Consider the following 26,834-nt stretch of genomic DNA (forward strand, 5'->3'; position numbering starts at 1 on the left):
GCAAGCATTATGTGGCTGACTGAAATTCTTTCAAAATGTTTGTTTTCCCTAAAACAGATGAGTTTTCACCTGAAGAAAATTTTGGCTCCTTCATTCACAGGTAATTTTGGCTCCAAGTAGTTTTAAAGACACAGGACAGCAACAACACTTCTGTATTTAGTATGGAAAATGAAAAACTGCATGTAATGTAAATGGCCAGAGAGGGAATACTCCTTTATGTGGAAAACAGATCAAGTAACTTTCTTGTCCTTCTGATATTTTCATGGAATTGGCATGGAAAATTCCCTCTGGTAAGTAACAGTTGCTATTCTGATGAACTGTAATGTAAGCTATTTGACAGTTCCAAATCACTAGAAGTGTTATACAAATTTTGTTTTATCCATCTATTAAAAACACAGTTTTGAACACAAATGGAAGAAACTAAGGGGCATTATGACAATATACAAAATTCTCCTGGATATCAACTAGTTGTAAAACAAATTTTTGGGCTACTACCTATAGCACACATCATTTTAATGGCAGTAATATATGTACACAACTAGCTTAAAACTAACATCTAAAAGATGATCAGTTGCAGAAGGCAATATTGTTCCTTAGATTAGAGACAGTGATCAAAGAAAAAGGTCTCCAGGTATGATTAATGCTTTCATGGAAGTCTCTATATGATCCAAAAAATACAGGTAACAGTCATAGCACTGAAATCCTGGAAGCAGTATTTCAGAAAAATACACTTACAATATGATATTGGAATGTTTAACGCTGTATCATAGCTGTAATCATAACTATTAAAAACAAGATACACAATTAACTTCAGTACTTGTCCCACCTCCAGACTTTAATTCACCATGATGATCTTAGGGTGTTTTCAAATTTCACTTTTGTTATCATTCGAGGTTCCAAAGATCAGACTGCAGTTTTGCATTCCTAACCTTGATAGCACAGATAACTGGAACAGGCAGGAGTTCCTATAAAGAGAAACTCTCCCACAAAACTGGATCTAATTTTATGCAAAAACTAGAATGCATTTTCAAATTCTAGCTCAGCTCAAGTATATATTTGTGTTTTTAATTGTAATAAGGGCCAGTAACAGCTTACTATTACAAAGTAAGTTCAGAAAACTGGTTCTCAAGACAAAATGGAGCTTGTTTTGTATTCAGTTCATTTAATTAGTGCTAATGGAACACTACTTCATTCTGAAGGGAATAAAAACTATTAGAAATTAAAGAAGTTTAAACTTACATTGCTTTGTCTAGTTTAAGCAGTTTATGTTGCTCATAATTTCATCTTTGAAAAAGATTATAATGCTATTGATATTCAACCTCACAGTCAACTTTACTTTCTGCCTACAAAGTATAATCCACTTTAATTTGGAACAATAAAGTAAAAAGCGTTACACTCATTCTAAAAAAAGATGGAAGAAGACAACATAACTGAGTTCAAACAGGTTTAAAATGCTTCATAGAGCAAAGAGTATTAGAAATTTAATTACAAATCAAGCACTCGCTAGGTGTACTTGCAGTTCAAATTTTTGTTTGAAGGTTGCATTACTGAACAGCTGCTCACTTCTCATTTGAAGCAGTTCATACTATAAGAAATTAGATATTCAAACTAGTATATTATCAAGGAAAACCTACTTCTTGTATCTGAACATGGTAAGAAAGCAAGCAAAAGTTTCTAACCATTAAAAAGTAAGTTATGAATGTAATTCCATGTAAGACAACCAAGCAACCAAATCTCCCTTCCTCAACAGCATGCCATTTTTGTAATAAATCAAGTTACACAGATAACCTTCTATGATGTTCTATCCAGAAGGTCCAACACAATTTTTCCTTCTCTTTCATTAAAATAGTCTTTAAAATTTCCATAGACATTTGCTCTTGAATATTTGAAAACAATTAGACATGTAAGAAATGAAGCCAGGATAAACAGAAAATATCAAGTCCTGGAAGTAGTTCTTGACACATCAGACACATCCTCATTGTAAACGGCCCTTCAATTCCCAAAAGTTTCTGATCCTCTTTATCTTGCAGGCTGTAAGCTGTTAAGTAAAAACCTAATGCAAAAAAGTTTAATTATCAGAACCAGATACTTTGGAAACATTCTAAAGACCACACAGCCAGAAGGAAACCTGCCCAGATGTTACAGCTGTGTTAATATGGTCCTTACACAAACTTTAATTTGGCCACTGCTACCTGGGAAATCAACATATTTCAGAACTGCAGAGGACTGGTAGCAGAAAAATCAGCCATTACCAGAGGGTTGTGCTTAAAACACAAAGTAACATTTATAAAAATAGGAATGGCAATGCCCAGTAACCTATAAAGTTACCCATTTAAGTTTGGTTGTTGATTGTTTTTTTATCCTGATCATGTCATCTCAGAAAAACAAAAGAAAAAAAAATCAGAAGGACGAAAGAAAACCACATCTCTCAGATATGCAAAACACGCAAAACTGTGACAAACTGGAATGAAAATGATAAAACATTACAGAAGCAGTACAGTAGCAGTGATCAGTATGCTTTCAAATCTCTCATGGTACAAAACAGAAAAGTTATTGCAAATAGGATACAAAACTTAATACAACTGTGATCTTATTAATGTCTATGACTAATAATATAATGGTGATCTGTGAATTGTTATTAACTACTTTTCACAATATTCAAACTATGAGGCATGTTAATTAAGACAGAAGTTTTAAAGTATATTCTGTACTCCCTCAAAAGTAAAAAAAAGAAAATCATTAGGTTGTGAATTTCAGCTCTAGATGCTGCAGAAGCCAAGAGCATGTTACCTTAAAGGGGTATCAAAATTTCAAAATGTTTAAGTTCTTTTGTAATTAAATTGCAATTATAACCTATACCTCCAAGTCTCTGAATTGCTGACTTCAAGAAATCTGGAGAGCCTGTGAAGAAAGAGCCTGTTTCATACCTGTACTAGATCTTGCACTACCCTTATACACTAAGTGTGGAAAGAATGACATCTGTGAGTTTACTGATTGATCTGAGGCCAGTCAGGTCAGCTTCATATTGGCAGAGATCACCACTACTCAGTGACAGAGCGCTTGGAAGAACTGCGCTATAACCACTAGAATCTTCTCCAAAAGGCTCAACAGTTGTGGGCCCTTCTTTCTTTTAAAGAAAAGGGTATTGTCTGACAAACAGTTAACTACCATTTAAAGATTTCAGAAGGCTCATCCACACTGCTCATTCTATTACAGCCTCACTAACTGAGTCATGCCTTGCTCCTTCCTCTGCCACAAACCTTCTGAAACAAACCTTTAAAATCTCAACGGCCTTTGAGTACCAGTAGGCTTCTTTTTCTTTTTCCTTAAATGAGGATGTAACTAAATAAACAGCTAAATCAGCGACAAAGTATACATTACTAACTCACAGTCTATCATGTTGGCTCAGAGTAGTATCAGCATACAGTATTACATCATATTCATATCCTACTCATTAATGGTAAATTATAAACAATGTTCCACTACTCCACCTCATTCTCAAACAAGTCAGTATGCAGGACACAAGAAGTCACCTTGACTTGGTACAGAAAAACCTTAACTAAATAATAAAAAATTGAACTAGGCTAAATTAACATAAAACTAAGCTGGATGCTTAAGTTAAGTACCTCAAAATTATGTCACTTAGGATCAAAACTTCTAATGTCCCACAAAAGCTTTTATGCTAATAAATTTACAGCCTATTTAGTTATGTAAGTAAGTGTATATTAACACAACAATAAAGACAAATCTAGCCACCCTCAAGTACAAAAGGCAACCCACCTCTGATAGTCTTCCCATCATACACTCCTTTCTCTGAGCGGTTGAAAGAGAACAAGAGAAATTAAAGTTTAACCAACTCTACCTGCCCCTAGACAAAAAAATGTTTCTCTTTGCCTTCTATGAAGATAGACAAGAATGGATAATGATGAGCTGGTGGAAGGCATCAGAGTAGTTTAACATCAAGTGCTGTCTCTGGAAATAGTTAACACTGTTAATAGTGATTAACTAGACTAATTGTGGAAAATACACCTGCCAAACAAATTGCTTGTGATTGATACACACTATATGACTTTACACTTACAAACAGCTAGTAACATTTCAAGTTTCCCACTTACCCAGCTTAGATTTCTCTCACCAGATACAGCCAGATATGGTATCTTGCTGCATGACACTAAGACCAATTATATCCAGAAGGTTACGTCTACTTTCACACAGCTACTCACCAGTGTTCAGCTGCCACTATTTAAAATGTTGAAGATGGAAAAATACATGCCATGAAAGTGTAGCAAAAGCAGGTATCCTTCCTTCACATACTAATAGTAACTTCCTTACAGAAGTATTTCAGTACATTCTTTATTTTTAAAAAATGAAAAATCTTTTCCAACACTACAGTTATAGTACATACATGATTACATATATCTGACATTCCTTCCCAACTGGTTTCTTAGTAAGGATGATTTGCAGTTTTTTTTGACCTGGTGACTGCATGAACTCTGTGCCAGAGAACAGACATCCTACAGTAAGACATGGCTAAGCTCAGGCTGGAAAATTCTTCTCTACAGAGTCCAGAAGAATTTCAAAATTGTATTTCAAAAAATATAATGTTAACAGTCAAAATAATGTTTAAATTTTATCTGTGGGGCTTTTTTTCCTACTACCCTCCTGAAAGGATTAAAAGTCTGACTCCACACACATTTACAGACAGAATATTATTCTACAATTTTCAAGAACAGAGTAGAACAACACAGATGTATTTCTAGAACAGTACTTCCAGTTACTGAGAGCTATTCTTTAATAAATATATTAACAACTTACTTGTGGGATGTTCTTTTCTTCATCATGCTGGCAGACACTCCTGCATGACCTACAATACAGAAGATGTTGGAATTACTGAAAAATAATTTTAAAACTTACATAAAAACCATCATATTGAACGTCAAAATGTAAAGAACCCAAACACTTCATGTTATGACTGATCAGTGACCTGCTAAAATGGGGAAAGGCTCTAGAGAGGTAGACATTGGCTATGTGCACATGAAGCTGTGGTGGGCTGACCTTGGCTGGATGCCAGGTACCGACAAAAGCTGCTCCATCTCTTCTCTCACCTAGACAAGGGAAAGAAAATACAACCAAATGTTCCTGGCTCAAAAGAGGGTCAGACAGGCACCACTCAGCAATTACCATCACAGGCAAACCAGGCTTGACTCAGAGAATAATAATTTATTACCAAACAAGTCAGAGTAAGATAATGAGAAATAAAGCTAAATCTTAAAAATACCTTCCTCGCATCTCTCCCTTCTTCCTGGGCCTAACTTCACTCCCAATTTTTTTCTACCTCCTCTCTCCCAGGTAGCACAAGTGGACAGGGAATGAAGGTGCAGTCAGTAAATCACATGTTGTCTCTGCTGCTTCCTTCTTTCTCCTCAGGGTTAGGGTTAGTTCTCCCTCCTCAGGGGAAGGACTCATCTTACTTTTTCCCCACTGAAGTGTGGGGTCCCTCCCAAAGGAGACAGTCCTCCAAACTTCTCCAACGTGAATCCTTCTCAGGGGCTACAGTTCCTGGCAAACAGCTCCAGCATGGATCTCTTCCACAGTGTGCCATCCTTCTTGAACAGGCTGCTCTGCAGTGAGCCCCCCACAGGGTCACAAGACCTTCCAGCATGGGCTCTTCTCTCATGGGGCTGCAGGTCCAGCCAGGAAACCTGCTCTAGTGCAGACTTCCTGCAGGCTCACAGACTCCTTAAGTCACATCCACCCACCCCAGTGCAGGGTCCCTCCATGCACTACAGGGGCACAGCTGCTTCACCATGATCTTCGCCACTCTCTGCACAAGACCCTCTGCTCCAGGGCCTGAAGCACCTCCTCCCTCTCCTTCGGCAGCGACCTTGGTGTCTGCAGGGCTGCTATGCTCACATAGTTTCACTCCTCTCCTGCAATTGCTCTGGGGCAGAATCTTTCCCCCATTCTTAAATACAATATACCAGCGGCACTACCACCATCACTGACAGGCTCTGCTTTGGCCAGTGGCAGGTCCATCTTGGAGCTGGCTGGCACTGGCTCTCTTGGACACTGGAGAAACCTCTAGCTACTTCTCACAGAAGTCACCCTTGCACCCTTTCTGGCACCTTGCCATGCAAACTCAACACAGAAGCTCAGTGATGACCATAATGAGTGACAGCCACTATTAAAATGGAAGTTGAACTAAACACAACAGACACAGTAGTTGCAATGGTCAATCAGCAACAATAGTGAATCAACAGGCTGTTTTAAGCTTTCATCCTTGAGTTAATAAAAGGAGATGCCAATACACATCATCCTGAGTTAGCCAGACCAGCATTACCTGTGCCTAACAGAGCGCATAAAAAAACAAAATAAACAAATTTTTACTGGGAGAAGAGCACTGCACTCAACCCAGTGATAACTTGGGATGAATATGAAAAATGGAAAGCTTTTAATAAGATGAAATGAGGAAAGGGGAAATAAGGCTTCTGCTGGCTGTTAGAAAGCTGCTTATGAGCAGCCATGAAGAATTCAGCAGAGGAAATATGCAAGACGAAAATGACAGAAAAACATGTTCAAAAGAACACTGTGTATAAAAGGTAATGTGCACAGGTAGAAAAATCAAAATTAGTTATTAGAATGAAAACTGCAGCCTCAGATCACAGTCAAAGGTCACCTGCATAGGGATCATTACTGAGGTTGACTGAAATAGGCCCTGTTAAAGTGATGGATGATGGTGACTACATGGCCAAAAGATAACAGGCCTTGATCCTGATTCTCCCTGTCTTCCTCACTATACTGTTTTTGAATAGTATGGAGTTAAAATGTCTTTACGACAACTTGTTTTGGGTTTTCTGCTTCTTGGTTGCCATATCTAAAACAATCTGATCACATGGCTGGACTGAACCATGTATAACTGGTTCAGTCTGTGTAACTCTAACACCATGCGTTTACGTACAAACATGCCTAGAATTTTAACTAGGAATGCATGAATTAACACTTTCAGAGACATGCTTTAATTTCTCTATAGGCCTAAACAAACAAATTCTTTTAAATTTATACTATGTGCATGTTCCAAGCATAGTTCCAAGCACAGCATTCCATCTAGAATTATATACATATTGAAGAGAATCACACAGGAATCAAGCAGTGACAGTACCAATAATCTTCAAAGTCTCCGTAAGTATTTTACTATTTTAATCTTTGTATGCAAAATTTAAGAGGGCATACACAAAGCTACAGAAATGTCACCATTAATATAATTAATTAATAATTAAAATAATCTAATGTTTAGTGTATTCAAGCTTGCATCAGATTGTCAGAAGTCTGCATTTCCAATAGTAATGATACCTGAAATGTTCCTAATTTTTAAAAATTAGGCGTTATCTGTCATTTACTGCAGTAAAGATCCTACTTGCAATTTTTGACTGTTACAAAACCAAATAATTAAATTGAGTATTTGTAAGAACTTAGCTGGAAAAACAAAAACAGCATCACAAAAAGTTTGATTAGAAACCTGTAAGACTTTAGGACTTTATTACAACCTGTAAAAAAACTTTCTAAGCACAATTTCAGTTACCTCTCTGTATATGAGGCTGTGTTCTACTGATATATAATATAACAAAAAATATTAAAAATATGGTGATTTTTTATTTAAAAAAAAGTAATTTCTTAAAAATCCAAGAACTGTTCTTATAAAATAGAGAAACTTCATCACCAGAGGATGAACATATGTACTAAACATTTTACATTTCCAGCTAATGAGAGAAAAGTAAAGTTTTGGCTAAAGTAGCTCAAGTAAAACGCAGCAACCAACAGAATGGTGAAGCACAGGAATTTGCTTTCTGTCTACCTCTCAAGGACTCTGTAACCTGTAAGAAGGGAGGTATGAAGGATTTACCTTTCAAAGTCAAGAACAGAAACACTAGATTGACACAGAAGATTAACTACAACATTTGCAATAAGTACAGAAGACAAGTTATGCCAACCTCTGGGAATGGGATTTTGATATTTCCCAAGTTTTCACTTTGGGATCTTCAAAATTTGCCAAGATTCAACTTGTTCACTGATGTAATAAGCTCTATACCAAAGGCAACACAGACAACTAAGTACTATTCATCATCTTAAATCAGTCTCTTAAGAGAGCTCCCAGTTTTAATACATGAAGCAATGGCATGTGGATGTTTAATAAATATATCAATAGCAAGTATTTGAAGACCCTAGGTTAAACACACTCATGTACTAACCAGATGCTGATTTACCACAATTTGCCCTCTTAATTTGCACTGTCTGAATTCAGATACGTCTCATAGAGATGTAAACTCCTTTTAAGGATGTATCAGGTTACACTATTGAATTGCTTGGCTACTGCAGTGCGTCTAATGCTGGCCAAACACCGGTCCACCCACTGGTGAATTACTTACTCATTTTCTGCTGTGAGATAAGGATTAAAAGGAGAGCAAAGCAGGCTCAAACTTTAAAGGTTATAAAGAAAACTTTATTAACAGAATTAAAAGAAAAATAATAAGAAATCAGAATAAAACTTCAGAACACTTCTCCTCCCGCCACACCCTCTTTTCCACGGACAACCTAGAGACAAGGCCTGGGACTTTCAGTCAGTTTACCACTTCTAAAATAGTCTTTCTTTAGTTCTCTTAGGGAGAGAAGTCTCTCTTGCCATGCCATGGAGACTTCACAAGAAACAGTTCCCTCATGGCTTTAATTTTTACAAATAGTAGCTCCCTGGAAATCCGCAATCATGAAGTCCCTCCCACGTTTTGGTAGTTTTTCCGTAACTATCGCCATGGGTGAGTCATTTCAGTTTACTGGGGTACAATTTTAAGGATGAGTTGCTCTAGTATAGAAACCAAAGTTCTCTTATCTCTGGAAACAGAGGTTTTCTTTTTCCATCTCTGGGAAAGGTTTCTCATCTTTCTCTGTTCAAGCTACTTCAACATCTGCTTGCTTTAACACTGGTGCCTCTGCTCACTGTGGCTAGAATGCTACATTGCCCCAGCGCATTCCATGAGTTATAGGGCAAAAAAAAAAGTCTGATGTATCAATTATATCTTCATCATAGCCTTACAAGAGAATTTCAGCCCAAGACAATGGCCTCATTCTCCTCCCATCTGGGATTTGATTCCTTCTTTATTGACCTTGGTGTCTCTGTGTTTTTTCCTCCATGTGTCTTCACCCTTTCCTTTTCTCTCACTCAAGAGAGGATTGATGTCTGAAAGTTTCATCTATGCACTAAAAATATTAATATCTTGCCCGGCCCTGTGGATAGCCATAAGATCTTTGCCAGGCAGTGGCCATTCTGGCTGCATGGCTGTTTTCTGGCCCCTGCTACATTTAATTCCAGTCGTAGGGGCTGATTTCTGTGTGGGGCTGCAGAGCTATCTCTGTTCTTAGCCACTTGACTTTTCTGTGGCACCAGCAGAATGACTAGGTGGCTCACAGCCGGAACAGAGCCTGGCTCCGCTCCAACCAAAGCTGAATGGAGCTGTCATGGCCCACCGGCCGTGGCTGGAACTCAGTGGCAGCAGAATCTCAGCCAAGACGCGCTGTGGGCTGGGCTGGTCGGGCCGTTTGGCAGAGCAGGGCCCGGCCTGCCTGGCCAGGCCACACGGCGGAGTGGGGCCTTGGCCGGCCAGCATCCAGTTACCTTTTGAAAGGCTAGAAGCAAATGAGCCTTTCCCAGGATTTGTTCATTTTTAAACATGTTTTCCACAGAAGCTCTGTTAAGTGGTTTAACAGCTCTGTTAAGTGGTTTAACAGCTCTGTTAAGTGGTTTAACAGGTTGTCAATAAGCAAACTAGTCAACTGATTGGTTTTGTCAGGTCCAAAGGAAGCTGCCAAGGTCCTTACAGGGAATCACTTCCATAGCTCATGGATTTTTTTCTTAACTAAAACCTAAACTATGTTAAACCATGACAACTTCATAATTGTAGAAACTGCAACAAGAGATGCAACTGCAACAGCAGCTCTGGACTCGGGGAGAGAACAGCACAGAATCCTTATGTTTAACATACTCTAGTAAGAAGGTCAAAATCAGAACTATCTGTCTCCTGAATTTGTCTTGGTCCACAAGAATGGAGCAGGTGGACAACATGACCCAGCCTTGGGCACTCCCAGCCCAGAAAGCCAAACGTGTTCTCGGCTGCATCCAAAACAGCATGGGGAGCAAGGCCAAGGAGGGGATTCTATCCCTCTGCTCTGCTCTGGTGAGAGCCCACCTGGAACTCTGCATCCAGGGGTCCCAGCACGGAACAGACCTGCTGGAATCAGGTCACAGGAAGGCCATGAAGATGACTGGAGGGCTGGAGCACCTCCTGTATGAAGAAAGGTGAGAGCTGGGATTTTTTTGGCCTGGAGAACAGAAGGCTCTGAAGAGACCTTACTGCAGCCTTCCAGTACGTGAAGGGGGTCTATAACAGATATATGGACAGACTTTTTAGCCAGACCTGTTGCAACATGACACAGGGTAATGATTTTAAAATGGAGAAGACTAGATATAAGAAGTTTTTGTACATTGAGTGTGGTGAAATACTAGCACAGGTTGCCCAGAGGTGGTGGTTGCTCCATCCCTGGAAGTGTCCAAGTCTCCAGTACAACTTCAGTAGCCTTATGTCCATCCATTGGTTCAGAGAGCATAGTGAAGCACTTTAATTAGTGCTAGCAAATGAACTGTGACTTTAAAAGGATTATGAATAAATTTTCTGTATCCAAAGCATGGTTTCAAATTTGGGGCATAGTAATGACTGGGGATATCAGTCTGTAATGACTGATATTGTATTAAAAAAAAAAATCTGATCTAGTTGAAGATGTCCCCACTAATTGCAGGAGTTGGACAAGATGACCTGTAAAAGATCCCTTTCATATCAAAATATTTTATTTTTTTATGACTAAGAGCACAGAAACATATTTTTTTTTGCAACAGAAATTGACCACAACCTTCAGCTTCCAGACAAGAGCAACAGAATTAAGAATTCAACTGTCATATGGTGTTTTGTCATACTTGTATTTTCTGAGGCTAGTTAATTCAACCCCTTACATTAAACCCTTAAAATTCAACAGCAAAACTAGAATAGAAATCATGTTTCTGAACTTTACTCCAGACAAAGATAAAGACATAGGGTATGACAACACTAAAAAAAAATTCTTCAGGATGTTGGCTTCAAGGGAAATATACATGTCATTTCAGCTGGAGCTATAGGAGAATAGGAAGAAGGATGGGAGAAAGCTACTCGTTTGCTATTGTGACATGAGCTGGTACCCTCCATGCAATCCATGAAAATCAGACAGGCTCTCCAGAAAACAGCAACCATATTTTACTTCTCTGAATATCTCTTATGTTTACAACAGGCAGCAAAACCTAGATGTTTTAAAGTTGTATTCCAGAATCATCAGCATGAACAGCAGTAATTCCACTCTGTATCTGGAGACTATTTCAGAATTACTTTCAGAGACCTAAGAAACACTTCAGTGTGCTGATTTATACCTAGTATTGCTCAACCTCAACTTAAGAGTTTGAAGAAGGGAGGTCTTTTAATTGAAGTAGGTCAGAAGTACTGAAATAAACCAAATTCTATCTCTGCACAAAAGATTTCGCTGCAATTCTAGGCAATTCACATCCATGATCTCTTTTCTTAGTTAACAAAGATAATACTGAAACAATTTACACTTGCTTTTATATGACTGATATATGACTTAATTGTTATATGCTCATATATGTGTTAAAAGTTTTCTTTACTAAGAGAGTATTTTTATGTTTTCAAACCACCCAGTAAAGGCTTTACAATTGTTCCTGACCATCATGCAGTTCAGTAGGATTCTGTATCTCTGTGAGAACACTGTTAAGAAAGACTCCAGAGGACCATGCCTTTCACTTATACAGCATTATACAGATGATCATTAGATTTAGAAGGGTCAATTGAGTTAATGCAGGGTAATCACATCTTACTATACAATCAAATATACTGTACATTAATTTTTAAAAGGCTGTATTTCTCCTATATTTGGGACAGCAATACACTAATCAGAGAGACAGGCAGGCACACTGCCAAGAGCACCTGTCTGATTCATGGAAACTACATCATGGAAAGCACCTCTATACTTGGACAAACTCCAAGTACTCTACCGTTGTGAATAAACTGAACATCTACCTTGCCTTCTTTTCTCCACTTTCAATCCTACCCTTTGCTTCTCAAAAAGGAACTACGTACAAAGTATGTTTCTCAGAGAGAGATTTCAAAAGTCTAGATATTATAAATCACATATACCTCTTCCTTTACACCTACTTGACAACATATAAAAGCATTTCCTTCCTAAGCAGACAGACAGGACAGCTGAAAATTGTCTTAGTCAAAGACGCTACCAACCAGTAGTGTCACTGATTGATAAGTCTCTACAACAGGATGAAATCAAAGTCAGTCGAAAAATGCTTTGTTAATGCATCAAATTTTGCCCTCTACGAATACCTGACACTACCACTGGTTTATCGCTACCTCCAGACTGTTTTTTGCTACCTACCTGTACATGATCCAGAAGTCTCCCAGAATCCAACAATTTTATCATTTTACATTATTAACATATCAAATATAAAATACATTGACTATTTCCACTCTTTCACTGTATCTTTTTCTATTATTAATTTTTCCTCCTGAAAAAGACTATATTACTGCTCAATTATTCAATCCCAGATGACAGAAATTTTACAGGCAGGACTTAAAACTCTAATTTCTATTTAAGAGGTAGCTATTCTGGAATCCTATGTGCTGTTTGTAAAGTTTCTTGGCAAGTGGAAACCGCCATTAAAAATGGAAGGGAGTAAATAAGATATTTGTATCCATAATGGTGTAAAGCTCAACAAATCTGATTTAGAAGTTACTTCTTTAGGTACAACTTTTCTTTTTCTACAGCTGTTCTAGGTAATCACAGAGATTCTCTTAAGTTTACTTAGTTCAGCCCTATGATGGGGGAAGGCACTTTTGACTAGATCAAGTTGCTTAATATCCCTTTGAACATAACCTGGATCAAGTTGCTTCATATCCCTCTGAACATAACCTTAAACATTTCCAATGAGGAGTCACTCACATTTGGGTAACCTGTTCCCGTGTTTCACCATACATACTCATTGTAAAAAATTTCTTCTGTATACTCAAACCTAACTGTATGCTCTGTTTAAAACAATTACCCCATGTACTGTCACCGAAAGCCTTGGCAAATAGCCTTTCTCTGTCTGCCTCATAAGTCCCACTTAAAAACGAAAAGGTTGCACTTCCTGGAGCCCCCTCTCTTCCTGGCTGTACAACCTCAACTCTCAGCCTTTTCTCATGAGAGGAGCTGCAGCCCTTTAGTCAGTCTTGGCCATCCTTTGGACCTACTCTCTTTCAGTTTGAAGCCATTTCCTCTTGTCCTGTCATTACAAGAGCTTGTAAATAGCTCCTCTACAGCTTTCTTTTAAGTCCCCTTCAGGTACTGGTGGGCCATAATTAGGTCACCTTACAGCCTTCTCTCTCCAGGCTGAACAACCACAGCTCCTGAAACCTGTCCTTGTAGGACAGGTGCTCCAGGCCTCAGATTATCTTCATGGCCCTCCTCTAGACTCATTCCAACTAATCCACATCATTCTTACATTAGGAGCCCCAGAGATGGATGCAGTACTCCAGGTGGTGTCTCACTGGAGTGGACTAGAAAGGCAGTAACATCTCCCTCAACCTGCTGTCATGCTGCTTTTGATGCAGCCCAGGAGGTGAGAGGCCATTGGGGCTGTGAGCTTCATATTTGCCAACACCCCAAATCCTTCTTGTTAAGGCTGCCCTCAGTCCATTCTCTGTCCAGGATATATTTGTGCTTGGAATTGCCCCAATGCAGATGCAGCGCCTGGCACTTGGCTTTGTTGAATGTCACAAGGCATGCAGGGCCCACCTCTCAATCCTGTCCAGGTTCTTTGGGATAGCATTCCTTCCCTCCAGCATGCTGACTGCAACACACAGCTTGGTGTCATCAGCAAACCTGCTGAGAGTGCACCAAACCCACCATCCCTACCACTGAATAAGATGTTAAACAATGCTGCTCCCAATACTGACACCTGAGGAGCTCCAGTCATCACTGTCTCCATTGGGTCACTGAACCAAGCGTTTAAGACTTTGCACTGGATCTCTCCTTTGAAATCTGCAGCTCTTACCTGAAAAATAATTGCATTACTTTTGGAATCAGTACATGTTTCAAATAAGTGACAGCAAATTTTAACACAGACTCAGGTAAAATACAAGTCTGAATGTCTCCAAAGGGTTACCGAGAAATCCTCCAGTATCAGTTCTGGTTTTCAGTTAATCAAACATGTATTTGGAGGAACCCAAATCATCTATTGCTTAGGTATTTTAAAAGTTAACTGAGCTTTCCCAATTACACTTGTCAGCTGGCTTATTGAGCGTTTCACAAAAGCTACAATTCACAATGGTTGGTGATAAAAAAATATGTTGTTTTCCCCACACAGGTCACTGACAAATAACTTTTGACACAACACAAAATAGGATGGTCAGATCTGTACTGCTGCATTTACATTTAAATTTACTACTTAGTTTTTTAGTTTGTCTTTTCAAGCCATGATCTTCTAGAAAAAAAGCAAATTTCCTTTTAAAATAGGAATGATGACATCTAAAATTATAAACAACTGCAGAAAATCATTCACATATTTAAAAAGCCAGTAAAGTAAGAACACTTTTCATCCATTAAAAGCAAAGAAAACCATCCAGAAAGAACACCTCACCTGCATCAGCTCTGGACCGCTGACCTGGTGATTTTCCAAATGGGGTCTTCATTCATCTGTGTTTAAGTGAGCAGCAAAGCTGCTGGACTAGGGTGAAAATCCAGTTCTTTCCAACTTCCAGGATATCTTCTTTTTAGTCTTAGGATGAGACAACCACTTATTAATCCACCATTCAATCAACAACTTGTCCTTCTTCAAATGTAGAAGATGCTCTTTCAATTACAGCACTCTGAAAAAGAAAACAGGTGACGTTTATAAGTGGCTTGATTTTGAAACAAAAATATTCCATCTTAACCAAGTCTCATTTTAATGCTTGTTTTCACATGCAATAGGATATTCCTTCACATTGTTATTCTGAAAACATTCAGCAACACAGGACATACACAGCTAAACAAATACAAAGGCTGCTACTTTTATCTCCTAATCACAGTAAATTTCCAGGTCACTATTGCAATTACAAACCCTCTTAAAAACCATTGAGCTTAACATAGGGAAGTATGACTATTAACTGAGAGAAACTGTACTACCTTTACTGGGGTTGTTTTAAAGTACCAACCAAACAATCTAACCAACCTACTTGGTTAGAAATAACATGCTCCCACTCACACAGCAGAATAATTTTACCTCACAGAAGTTTAAAAAAGACTGTTGAAAAAAATGCAACACAAAAGCTTTTAAAAGCACTGATTTCACCTGCAACGAGTGTTCATACCAGCAATTTGTTGAGCAGGTCAATAGTTCATAGATCTGATGATTCATAGATCTCTTTAAGATTCTGGCAATTCTTTCCACCTAAGATCATCAAATTCCTAAAGCACTTAGTCATCACATTCCTCTACATAAAGGAGATAACTAAGGACAACTTTTTAATACCCTTTCCAGGATTTAGTAACAGAAAATTTTGACCATGTGAAAAAAATCAAAGCATTACAGGTTAATTTATTTCAGAATAACATTCCTGGGCCAGAAGCATTTATGTGTAAGAATTCACTACTTCAGTGTTCCTTACAAAAGAGGCAAGTGAGATCAGATCACTTCCTTAAGAAATGTCACTGTTAATCTGTGAGAAACAGGGCCTGTCCAATCTGTGAGTCAGCAGTATCTTCCATCTTTTACTTCAGTTTTGGAAGCTGCTGTCAATTTTCATACAGGGGTACAAACCAGAAGAATACCCCTAACTAGTGATCCAGACAAGGGAAAAAATGTAGTTTAAACTAATGCCTTACTGAATAAGGGAATATAAAGGTGACACACCTTAAGGTATGGTAAAACTGTTACACAGAAAAATGCATTTACATCTAACACCGGACATGAATTGTACCCATTAACTTCTTGAAACAATACAGCAACAAAGAGCAATACACCTAGGAAAAAGCAGTAGGGAGTAATCTGCAGTTTTTAGAAAGAACTAACTTAAGCAATTTGCAGTCAAGAATTCATAAGAAGTCATGAAATTGAAAAGTTATTTACAGAAGCATACTAGTTTTCCACATTTCATCTTACCCTGAAATGCACCAGTGTATACCCAACAATGCTAAAGATAGCATGGCAACAATATTCAACAGTATTCCAACAGGAAGCAATTAGTTTGCTTAACTACTTTACTAGAAATACTGCATAAGGATTACTTTTTCTACTGAACTCAGATGTATTCTCCTATGGACCAAAACACATTAACACAGAAGCATCACAGATCATGAAAAAACAACTCTAAATTCATACCACTGCTGTGATATACTATCATACTCAGTCTCACAGGCACTGCATAAAAATACAAGAGATAACTACTCTCCTCCAGAAAAGCCATTAGTTGAGAAGTAACTGTAATCTTGTATTGTATCTTCTGATCTAAAAAACCCCACAAAACTAAAAGAATAATCCCTCCAAAACATAAACCAAATCACCATCACCACCTTCACAAATCCACAAAATGTGAAAATTCTTCAGATTTAGAAAATAATACACCCTTTTACAGTAAGCTGTTGAACTGCTATTCAAGGCAAGTATTTTGTAATGCCAGTATTACACACTTCTCCCTCACAAGATTTCCAATTCATTGTAAAAATATCAAATACTAGATATCTTGATTGCACTGCCTATGCAGTTATGTATAGAAAAATAACGAAACCACAACAAAAGATAAAGTATTCTACCAGTTAAGGGTTTTTTAAATAGAATATCCCCAGTCATTACTATGCCCTAAATTTAAAATCATGCTTCGGAGACAGAAAATTTATTCATAATCCTTTTAAAGTCACAATTTATTTGCTAGCACTTATAAAATGCTTCACTATGCTCTCTGAACCAATGGACAGACACAAGGCTACTGAAATTAAAACCAGATCCAGCTGTTTAAACTGATTTTCTAGAAACTAAGCCAGTAACTGTTACCAGTTCAAAGCCCTACTGAAGATGAAACTCGTGCTTTCCTAACACTAGTATTCCAAATTTAATACATTTCACTTGCATAGCGACAGTTCTGAAGTTACTAACAATGAGGCATAAAACCTCATTTTCTGAAAACAAATTGATGCACCTTAAGAACACTTTGAATTTTAAGAATATGTAAGTTAAGTCTTACTTATTTGGTTACAAATACACTAAACCCTGTACAACTTAGGGTTCCTAAAATGATAAATGACAAAATATCAGAATTAATGCCAACATGCACTGATGTCCTAATAAGGAAAATCATAAAGAGAAGATAATTAACTCATAAAATGAAAAATCTTTTACTGCAAGTCTCAAGAAATGTCATGCTTCACATAAAGATAGGAAACACAAAAGCAAAACACACTTCTGATGGACTCAGTCACAAGAATCTGCTCTGTGTAGAAAGAGTAGATATTCCTTGTTTAGCAATAAGTAAAATGACCGATGAAACAATCAACTTTTTAAATTCTGTTGATAGTGGCAGATACACTAAAGTAAATCAAACATAAGCAGGGTTTTTTTGGATACAAAGTGACACATCCAAAGCGACTTTACAGACTACCAGCAACTTTCTGAAGAGAAGTGCCACTGCCTACTTGTCAGACACCTTATTTCCCCAACACCCAACAGCACAGGTCATGATCAGTGCAGCTGCAGGTTTCACTTAAAAGACAGACATTGTTTTGACTTGTGAGCTGCTACTTACCAGCCCAGGTCTGTTGCTCATCTGTTTTTACAAGCCTTTCTACACAAAAGCACACTTCAGGAAAAAGTGTGGAATTGATGACTACTTCATCTCATAGTAGTCTAATTATTGCAGAGTGTTTCAGAGGATATTAAGTGTTAGATTAAAACCACTAGCATCACAAATTGTCAATCATACCAGTTCTATTTGAGAATAGTGGAATCATACTATCAAAATAGGCAGGAAGACATGACATAAAGACAGAAAAAATGAAAGTCATGAAAAAAAATTTGCAGTATAAAGGGAAATTATAGAAAAAACAACATGCACAGACTTCAGTTCTTACTGTGAAATATATTATCCCCTTTCTAAAAACTTTACTGTTTACAAACACTAAAATGTTTATATGAGCTTTTTAACTCCATGAAAGTAAACGTAACCACCTAAAGTAATTCTATAGCTTAAATTTTACTTAACATTCATGTCTGTATTTCCATAAAATTGCATGCATTTCACTGCAACACACGGCACAATGCTGTTTAGTGAAAGCTTCATGGCTCTGCTATCCACTGAAGAGAGATGTTAGCAGACAAAATCAGTGATAATTAATGCTGACACCAAGCCCACAATTTTAAGTGCCCCACTCCTAAACAGCATATTTATATTTTACCATCATGGGAAGTATTTGCTGAGGAAATGCTTTAGGGGTAGAGAAGTTTGGAAGGAGAGGAATGGTAATTGCATTCATTGCTTGCATTTAGATGATACAATTTCTGCCAGAAGTGGCAGGCTTGCACCTTCTCAGGTCTGCTCCAGCTGTCAGAGCCACCAGTGATCAGGCCTTCTGGCACCATCTGGTGGGCTTCAATATTTTTACTTTGCTATCTAAAACATTTCTGTATGCAACTCACTGAGAACTTCCACTGCTAATTGCTCAGGGGAGGACCAGCACTTCACAAAAATGTTCTGGGGAAGGAGTCATTCTAAACTGAAATGCATCAACTCAATTCCTTGGTAAGCAATTGTGATTTCCATAAATTAGCTCAGAGCTACTGCTATATGTTTCAGATGAAGCAGTATAGTTTATTCCAGCACTAACAAGTTGGATGAGGAATGTTATTCAGCATGTTAGTCTGTTATTCAGACTCCCTAATCCTTATTATATGAGCAGAAAGGATCATTCTATGCAAGTCTTCTGCACCTGCCTTCCCAAAGGCAATCGTACGGTTAAGATTTCTCCTAAATAATGATTGCAATAAAAATATACTGGTTTTAGTTTGTTACTGTGGGTTTCTTTTTTCGTTACCTAATAAAAAATCCCCAACACTTTCTTGAGGTACAAGAATTCAGCAACTCAAATTAAAAATTTTTGAAATATCCTACCAGCTCAATCAGTATATTAGTTACTAGGAACTTCTTTTATTCTATACTAGGAATTTGTGTAGGTAGTAAGATCTAATTTCTGAGAAGAAAGTACAGTTAAAGTACATGAAATCTGAAGATAAAAGTGACTTGCAGCTGACAACTTTGGAAATAATACTTTTCAGAAGCATGTTTATGAACTGAAAGACCCCAAATCAAGTATAACTACCGCTCCACTATCATGGCCTCTGAAGTTTTACTTCTACCCAGACAGGTGCTGTCTACAATTGTTCAGAAACAAGCAGCACTGGCGTGCAGACGCAACCATACCACTGCACTGGAACTGGCTGCAGGGGGCGTTGACCTGGTCTAGGGAAAGAGGTCCCTGCCAATGGCAGGGCAGTTAGACTAGATGTTCTTTAATTGCCCCTTCAAACATAAACTACTCTCATAACAGATATAAACTCACAAAATTCAAAGTTAACTCCACATTGCAGTGCCATAGTGATGAACTGCAGATTATTCAGCAAAAGACTAGAAGAATCTGATATTTGTGCATACTGTCTTTTGTTGACAAGGTGTTGTTAAAATTCAAGAGACAGCACATCATTATTTCTAATAATTTACTAAAAAAATTTTAGCACAAACAAACGGGCAAGTTATTTACCATAATGAAAAACAATATTAAAAGGTTTGCCGGTAAATTCTTGTGGTTGTTGGGAGGGCGTGGCTTATATTGCTATTCTATAGCATCTACATGAACACTGAAGGGCACAGCCATGGGGGAAAGAAAAGGTGAGTACTCTGCAGAAATGACACAACTTTGTTTTCCTCAGAAAGGTTGCTGGAATCAGCTGAGTGGACCCTGCCCTCTCTTGCCACTCCTCATCCATTCCTGTCCCTCAGGAGAATGCAGTTCTGGGTGGCGAACACAGCCGAGCCCAGCGGAGCAGTGGTGCTGCTGGGAACCTAACCCCAGCTGTTGCTTTGGTTTTTTTTTCTGATGTTTACATTCTTGTAACACACTTTCTTACACACTTTTTGTAAATAACTTATTGTTTTGGATTCTTTCAGGAGGAAGAGAGAGATTTGATGGACTGTTGATCTGTCCAGTGGCATTGGAGAGGTGGCACTGTAACCCTCCAATCCACTGTCACTTTTGGAAAACTACAGATATTGAAATCAGAAAAATGAACTTCCTTTTTTTCTTCACCTTAAAAGCAGCAGTGTGCGTATTGTCATTTCGTGTCCTATTGTAACACCTAGCAGAGTGAAAAGGGCAAAAGAAGAGGCACTGGGGTGGGAATCGGCCACAGGAACCAAAGCAGTGGCACAGCACAATGTGAGCAATCTTGCTTTCAGGGGTCTGTCATTGTTTTCCATTGTCTCAGGCATGCAGGACAGGGAGAGGCAACTGTGGGAGTGCCTGCCATCTTGTCTGCCACAGAGAACTACATGGAAGTGGTGAACACCTGTTTTATTCTATAATGCCCTTTCTTTTCTTGTATATTTTTGTTATTAATATTTCTGCTATTACTGTGCATTTCTTATGCCACTGCTGTTCACTTTCACTAAATTGTAATCTCAACCCATAGTCTCTGCCTTTGTCAGGAAGAAGGGGAGAGGCTTATTTGGAGTTTAATTTTTGGCTGGGGTCAAATAACTACATTCATCAGTGCCCACTGTGAGCCACAAAAGGATAGAGATAACTTTGATCTAAGAATCTGTCTTATTATGTACAGAACTCCCTAGTTAAAGCTGCTTTATTTGTTCATGGAGGTGTGATATTTAACCCTGCATATATTCCTATACATGCTCCTCATGATGCTATTTTTACAGAGTAGGGAAAAGGATCAGGATTGCTTTGTTGCTGTACTGTGTGACATGATAACATCAATGGCAATAAAGGTCATCTAGGATGTGTCTTCAGTGCTGTTCACCTGTCCCAGCCTTGGCTGCTACCTCTGAGGATTCATTAATAATAGTACCCAGTACCCCCCTAGAGGGGACAGACGACAATGATTTTTCTCAGCCTTTCACCCCTTTTTCCTCCTTTTGGCCTCCTACAACAGTTTTTGAGAGTCTTAAATTCCATTTTGATGTTAAAAAAGCATATTCTAATTGCAACATCTGCCAAATTTCTTCAGTGCAGTCTACAATAAGTGAAATTTAGAATAGGTTAAGTCTGCACAATATTTTGAGTCAGCACAGACACATTTAGGGAAGTTGTTCAGTGAACTGCTCGGGAGCTGAACAGTCATGAGTAGTATGGGATGGCAGAGAAAATAAGCCACCTTTTAAAGGAGTTATACTGCATCAGTGGTTTGGAAGTTCACCCCTGAAAAACAGAGGACCTTGATAAAGTGGCAAAATATTTGAAAGTAAAATGCTATGACAGCTCCAGAGAGGCACAAAGTCATGCAACTTGCTGACACTTGTCAGACACTGCTTGTGAGCCTGACAACATGCCCAGGAGTGCAACAGGCAGCAAGGCAACTCAAACTGCAGCTGAACCAGAGGAACAACCCATGCCAGTAGCAGCTGCTCTTGTTCAGAAGAAAAAAATTCAAGAACAAATTGATTTGTATGGTGAAGGATGAGGACCCTCAAAACCAGAGAAAGAGACAGGGCTGGACATTATCACCTGATCCCTATCCATGGGTGAGCTCTGACATGATACAGAAAAAGATTACAGCCACCAGCCTGGTGAACCCTACTGACCTGGCTGCTTGATGTTGGGATATCGTGGCAAATGGTGCAACACTAGATGGCAATGAAGCCAAGCAATTAGGATCCCTGTCCTGGAATGCAGGCATTGACCAGGGATTTAGAAAAGACCAGAAACTCTCAGTCGCTGCAAGTAACTCCTGTCAAGTTTGATGGAGAGGTATCTATGCACAGATGACCTTTCAGTGCACCAACACAAGTGGAACACCATGGAGGCAAGGTATCCAGTATCTGAGAGAATTAGTTGTAATGGAGGTAATCTGTAAGATTCAAATAATGAACAGTCCCCTATAAATACAGATGACATCCAATGTACACAAAACATGCGATGAAGTTCCTACAGAGTATGCCAGTGTCACATGCCAACTCACTGGCAGAGAAGTCATAGAAGGAAGGAGATGAAAAAGGGAACAATTTGGCTACCAAAATCCAGCTATATAAAGAAACTATCTCCATCTCAATACAGGACTGCATCTCATCTGTGAAATGATTGTCCAAAGACTTACAACAATATAGTGGGGAAATGAAAGAGGACCAACTTAAAAGGACCACCCAAAATTTAAGGAGGAAATGTCCCATGCCCTGTCAGTACAGATCAGAGCTCCTGCTATTAAGCAGCAGGTGCTCTCCAGCTAGAGAGAGAGGGTACACACTACAAGGTAATCTGTGGTTCTAGATGCATGACCACCGAAAATATGTGAGGAAGTAGGACGGAAAACCCAACTCTGCTCTAGCAGCCCTTCTGTTGAGATGAAGGATAAACACCACATTAAACTCTTTGACAATAAATGCAGCTCCAGTTTTCCTTGGGCAAGACCTCACAGAGATTAAAAAGGCTGATATTGTTTCTGATCCTCCTGAAGGGACCTCCAGGTCATATTTACAAGAAGTAACAATTACCATGGCCAGACCAAGAGATGCCCTGCCTCTAAACTGGAGAGGGAAAGGAACGATCACGTCTACTGGAATGTGGATCTGCTGCCCTGGCACATTAGACCCATAAGAATCTAATACTTTAGTTGGCATCAACATACTATGTACCCTGCTGCCATCAAGGTATCTAGGGGCAGAATCCATCTCTATTTCTGGGGTGACAGAGGGATCCCAACAGTTGACTCTACTGAAAGCTGAAGTAAGCAAGACTGGAAACAAATGACAAGAACATTCCCTCAGGACACTGTGGCTCTGGGTGCCAAGAACAGCAGAGTCCAGAAGAGCTGAGTGAAGATGTCAAAAGCAGTGTCACTGGGTCAAGAAGCCACCAGGAATGATACAGTGGTTCAAGACATGGATGGTCTTGCTCTTGGGTTTTTTTCTACCATTGTTTTCTGTTGGCTAGGGCTTAGGGACAGGGAAAGCTGGCTGTGAAGAGCACCTGCCATCTTATCTTTGTCTGGGGAAACCACATAGCACTCAGTGTGGGAATAGCCACTATCTTGTCTTTACCCTGGTGGCCAGGCAAAGCTAAATCATGGTGGTGAATACCTGTTTTTGTGTGTAAAGCCTTCTCATTTTCTATGCTTTTGTTATCAGCATCACTACTATTACTGTATGTTTCTTATTCCACTCCTGTTTGCTTTCAGTAATTGTTATGTCAACCCATAGCATCTGCCCTTCCTTCCTCTCTTACTAGAAGGGCAGGGAGAAGAGACGTGGCTTATTTGGAGTATAGTTTCCAACTGGTGTTAAACCACCACAGTTATGAAGACAAGAGTGAAACCAGGAAAGCTGACATAACTTAGGAATCCTAAAAAAAATTTGGTACCACTATAGTAGAAGAATAACTATGAACAGTAATTACGATGAAGAATTATCCCAAAGGTTTAGAACTACATGGGTAGCTTTAACAAGGATACTATTCTTTCAGAAGGCTGCTATCTCACACAACAGTTTGAGCAAGTTTCATTAAACCTATCTTTTAGCACACATCCTTACCACAGCTCTCTTAAAGTTAGGAACAGTGATCAAGATGAAAGGATTTATTTTATTTTAGTTCATTAACTTGAAACATTAGTATAGTCTCACAAGATCACATGTAGATGGTAACCTGTGAATACTGCATTCTAAAGTTCTTACACACATGAAAAATAAAGATGAAGGGAAAGAACAGCCAGAGAGAAATCCTAAAATTGCAAGTTCCATTGTCTCCTATCCAGCCTTTTAAACTCCTGAATTAGCAAAATGTAGCTGTTAGAGAACCCAGTATAGTTTGTGCTTTACTTCCATTACATTTCCTTCATGTTATACCATTAAAGCAGCCTCTCTCACTTAATCCAATTCAGCATTACAATGGGTGTAACTTGAAATAAACTCTGACAGTGTATATTTGGGTGAATTTGTAAAGACAGCAGTAAAACTTCATTAGAGCTGGGACTACAAAAACAGTACTTTAAGCAAACTTACTTATCTTTTTTAATTTCAGTGACTTAATAACACCTTTTTTGGATCAGAGTATTACCTTGCAAGACTAATTTTCAGAACTCCCTCACTACACTTCTATTGCAATAAAAGCACCAGTGAAGAGGTCAGGAGGGCACAGGATTCTCAGTCCCCATGTCAGAATGTAGCTAGCTCTGATTTAAGAAAAACTACAACTCCATTACAACTAAAAAACCACTGGGTTTTTCCAAAAGTGTTTTTCCAAAACACTTTTTAAGAAAAAAGTGTTGTAGGCTGAATGATAAAAAATGTTGTTTTCTCCAAGCTTATAAGTAATTTTTAGTGTCTAGGTCTACATGTATTTTAGCATACCTTTACGATTACATATATTTGTATGCACATGTATTTGTAATATTCCTCGTGATTGTGTGAGATTCAAGGTACTAAAAGTAAGAGTCTTCTTATCTGCATTCGAGCACTCACCATCGATAGCATGAAAAACCAAAAAACCCAAGGGAATAGGACCTTTCACTGTCTACTGAGAAACACCAAACAAACCTCCAAAACACAGAGTAGTCATGTTAGACTCTACCATGCAGGAGAACTGCTTAAAATTACAGGAAGAACACATTATATCACATTGGATGGCAGGAGTGCATGTTCCTCGAAAAGCCCTGGATTCCTGGGAGAAAAATCAATTTCAGAATTCTAAGCACTATGCAAAGAGGGATAGGGTGTTTGTCTTAAAATAGTCACATATAAATATGTATTAAAGTTTAAAATGAGTAAAATCCATAGGTGAAAAAGTGCCTGTGAAATGTCAAACTTCCCAAATGTTTTGCAGCCCAAGATAAGAGTCAACAGACCTAACTACTGTCATATCACTGAAACTGATTTTTCAAGTTCAGCTTTTGGAGTCAAGGCCTTTCCAGACAGCAAGAAGTACATTCCTGGAAGTTTAGGTATCTAGAATCCAATGCCTACTCTTCTGAAATATACCAAGGGGTCACTTTCTAAAGAGTGTCTAAATCCTACTGCATACAAAGAATTATTTCAGACTTTCTGGGCAACTATGAATTAAGATTATGTCATTTTGATTCTCCTCTGACTGGCTTGATATTTTATGCCACCCCTCAGGATACAGCAGAACATGAATGTGGAATTCTGGCCTCAAGAATGCTACTGTTTCCACCTGCCATTTGGGTACTCCTTAGAAAGATCATCTGGCTTGCTTCCTTTGTGGGTCCTTTAGTGTGGAAGGTAACATTTTCAACATACTTGAACACGAAACAAAATAGTAAGTATGTATGACCAGAAAAAAACTACTTTTTAGCTTCAGGGTTACACAAAGGCCCAGGCCATACCAGCCTAGAGTTCTGGGGTTTTTTTCCTTTTGTTTGTTTTGTTTTGTTTTGTTGTTGTTTTTTGGGGTTTTTTTTGTGGTTGTTTTTTTTTTTAATAATGGGGAAAGAAAGGAAAAAACCTTACTACAAATTGCCTAAAGAATACTAGCAAACAAAACCAGAGGTTGAAGCCTGATCCATCAGAGACCTGGAAGTATCAGCTCCTTGCACATGCGTAAGAATCTCAACATAACCTGTGAAAAGCTCCATTGTTAACTTGCCATTATCTGTCCATGTACTTGAAGAAACCACTGCGTAGGACTTTAATATGCAGCTATTGTAAGGAAACCCTACTCTAGAGGTTCACAGAACTGTGAGCTCAATGCACAGAAATTCTTCTCATAAAAAGATTTCTTTTTGAGGGCTCTTGTAGCTCAAACCCAGATGGAAATTAAGCTCCAAACTACCACTTCCTTCCCTCCAACCGCTCCAGTGAGAAAGGGACAAAAAGGCAGATTATGGATTGAGACAACAATTCACTATAAAAACAGCAATGAGCTAAGGAACACAAACAGTAGTAGCAACACTACTGATAGCAATAATACTAATAACAACAAATAATAAAAGAGGGTGATCACATGCAAAAAATGCTTATAGAAGTCCAACTGAGCCAGCGTTACCATGTCCACGGACACACAGATTCCTGAGACAAAGGAGAATACTGCAGACATTACCACAGCCACCATCTTCTTCCCTGAGCCCGAGACAATGAAAAACAACAGTAGAAATCGTCTTGGGAAGTCTAGGAAGGACACTGATGCACTTGAATGCATCCAGAGGAGAGCAACAAGGCTGGTGAAGTGCTTGGAACACAAGCCCTATGAAGAACAGCTGAGGCAGCTGGGGGTATTTGGCCTGGAGAAAAGGAGGCTCAGGGGTGACCTTATCACTCTCTACAACTTCCTGAAAGCTGGCTGGGGCTAGCTGGGGGGGAGGTCAGTCTCCTCTCCTACAAGAACAAGAGGACACAATCTTAAGCTGCACTAGGAGAAGTTTAAGTTAGACATTAGAAAAAAATTCTTCCCTAAAAGAGTAACTGGGCACTGGAATCGTCTGCCCAGGGAAGTGGTGG

General features: G+C 38.7%; 1 protein-coding gene across 4 annotated transcripts in view; it reads right to left on the bottom strand.

Annotated features, from left to right (window-relative positions):
• SPIN1 (spindlin 1) overlaps positions 1-26,834 on the bottom strand; it is a 63,312-nt gene that overhangs the window by 8,214 nt on the left and 28,264 nt on the right. For all 4 annotated transcript variants that reach the window (XM_038123606.1, XM_038123603.1, XM_038123604.1 and 1 more), the window contains 2 exons: positions 14,774-15,002; positions 4,816-4,864 (listed from right to left, as the gene is read on the bottom strand). In XM_038123606.1, coding sequence (XP_037979534.1) covers positions 4,816-4,864; positions 14,774-14,825 — 101 coding nt within the window. In that variant the 5' untranslated portion in view covers positions 14,826-15,002. The remainder of the gene's footprint in view (positions 1-4,815; positions 4,865-14,773; positions 15,003-26,834) is intronic.

Source organism: Motacilla alba, chromosome Z (genome assembly GCF_015832195.1).
Source record: "Motacilla alba alba isolate MOTALB_02 chromosome Z, Motacilla_alba_V1.0_pri, whole genome shotgun sequence".
NCBI lineage: Eukaryota > Metazoa > Chordata > Aves > Passeriformes > Motacillidae > Motacilla > Motacilla alba.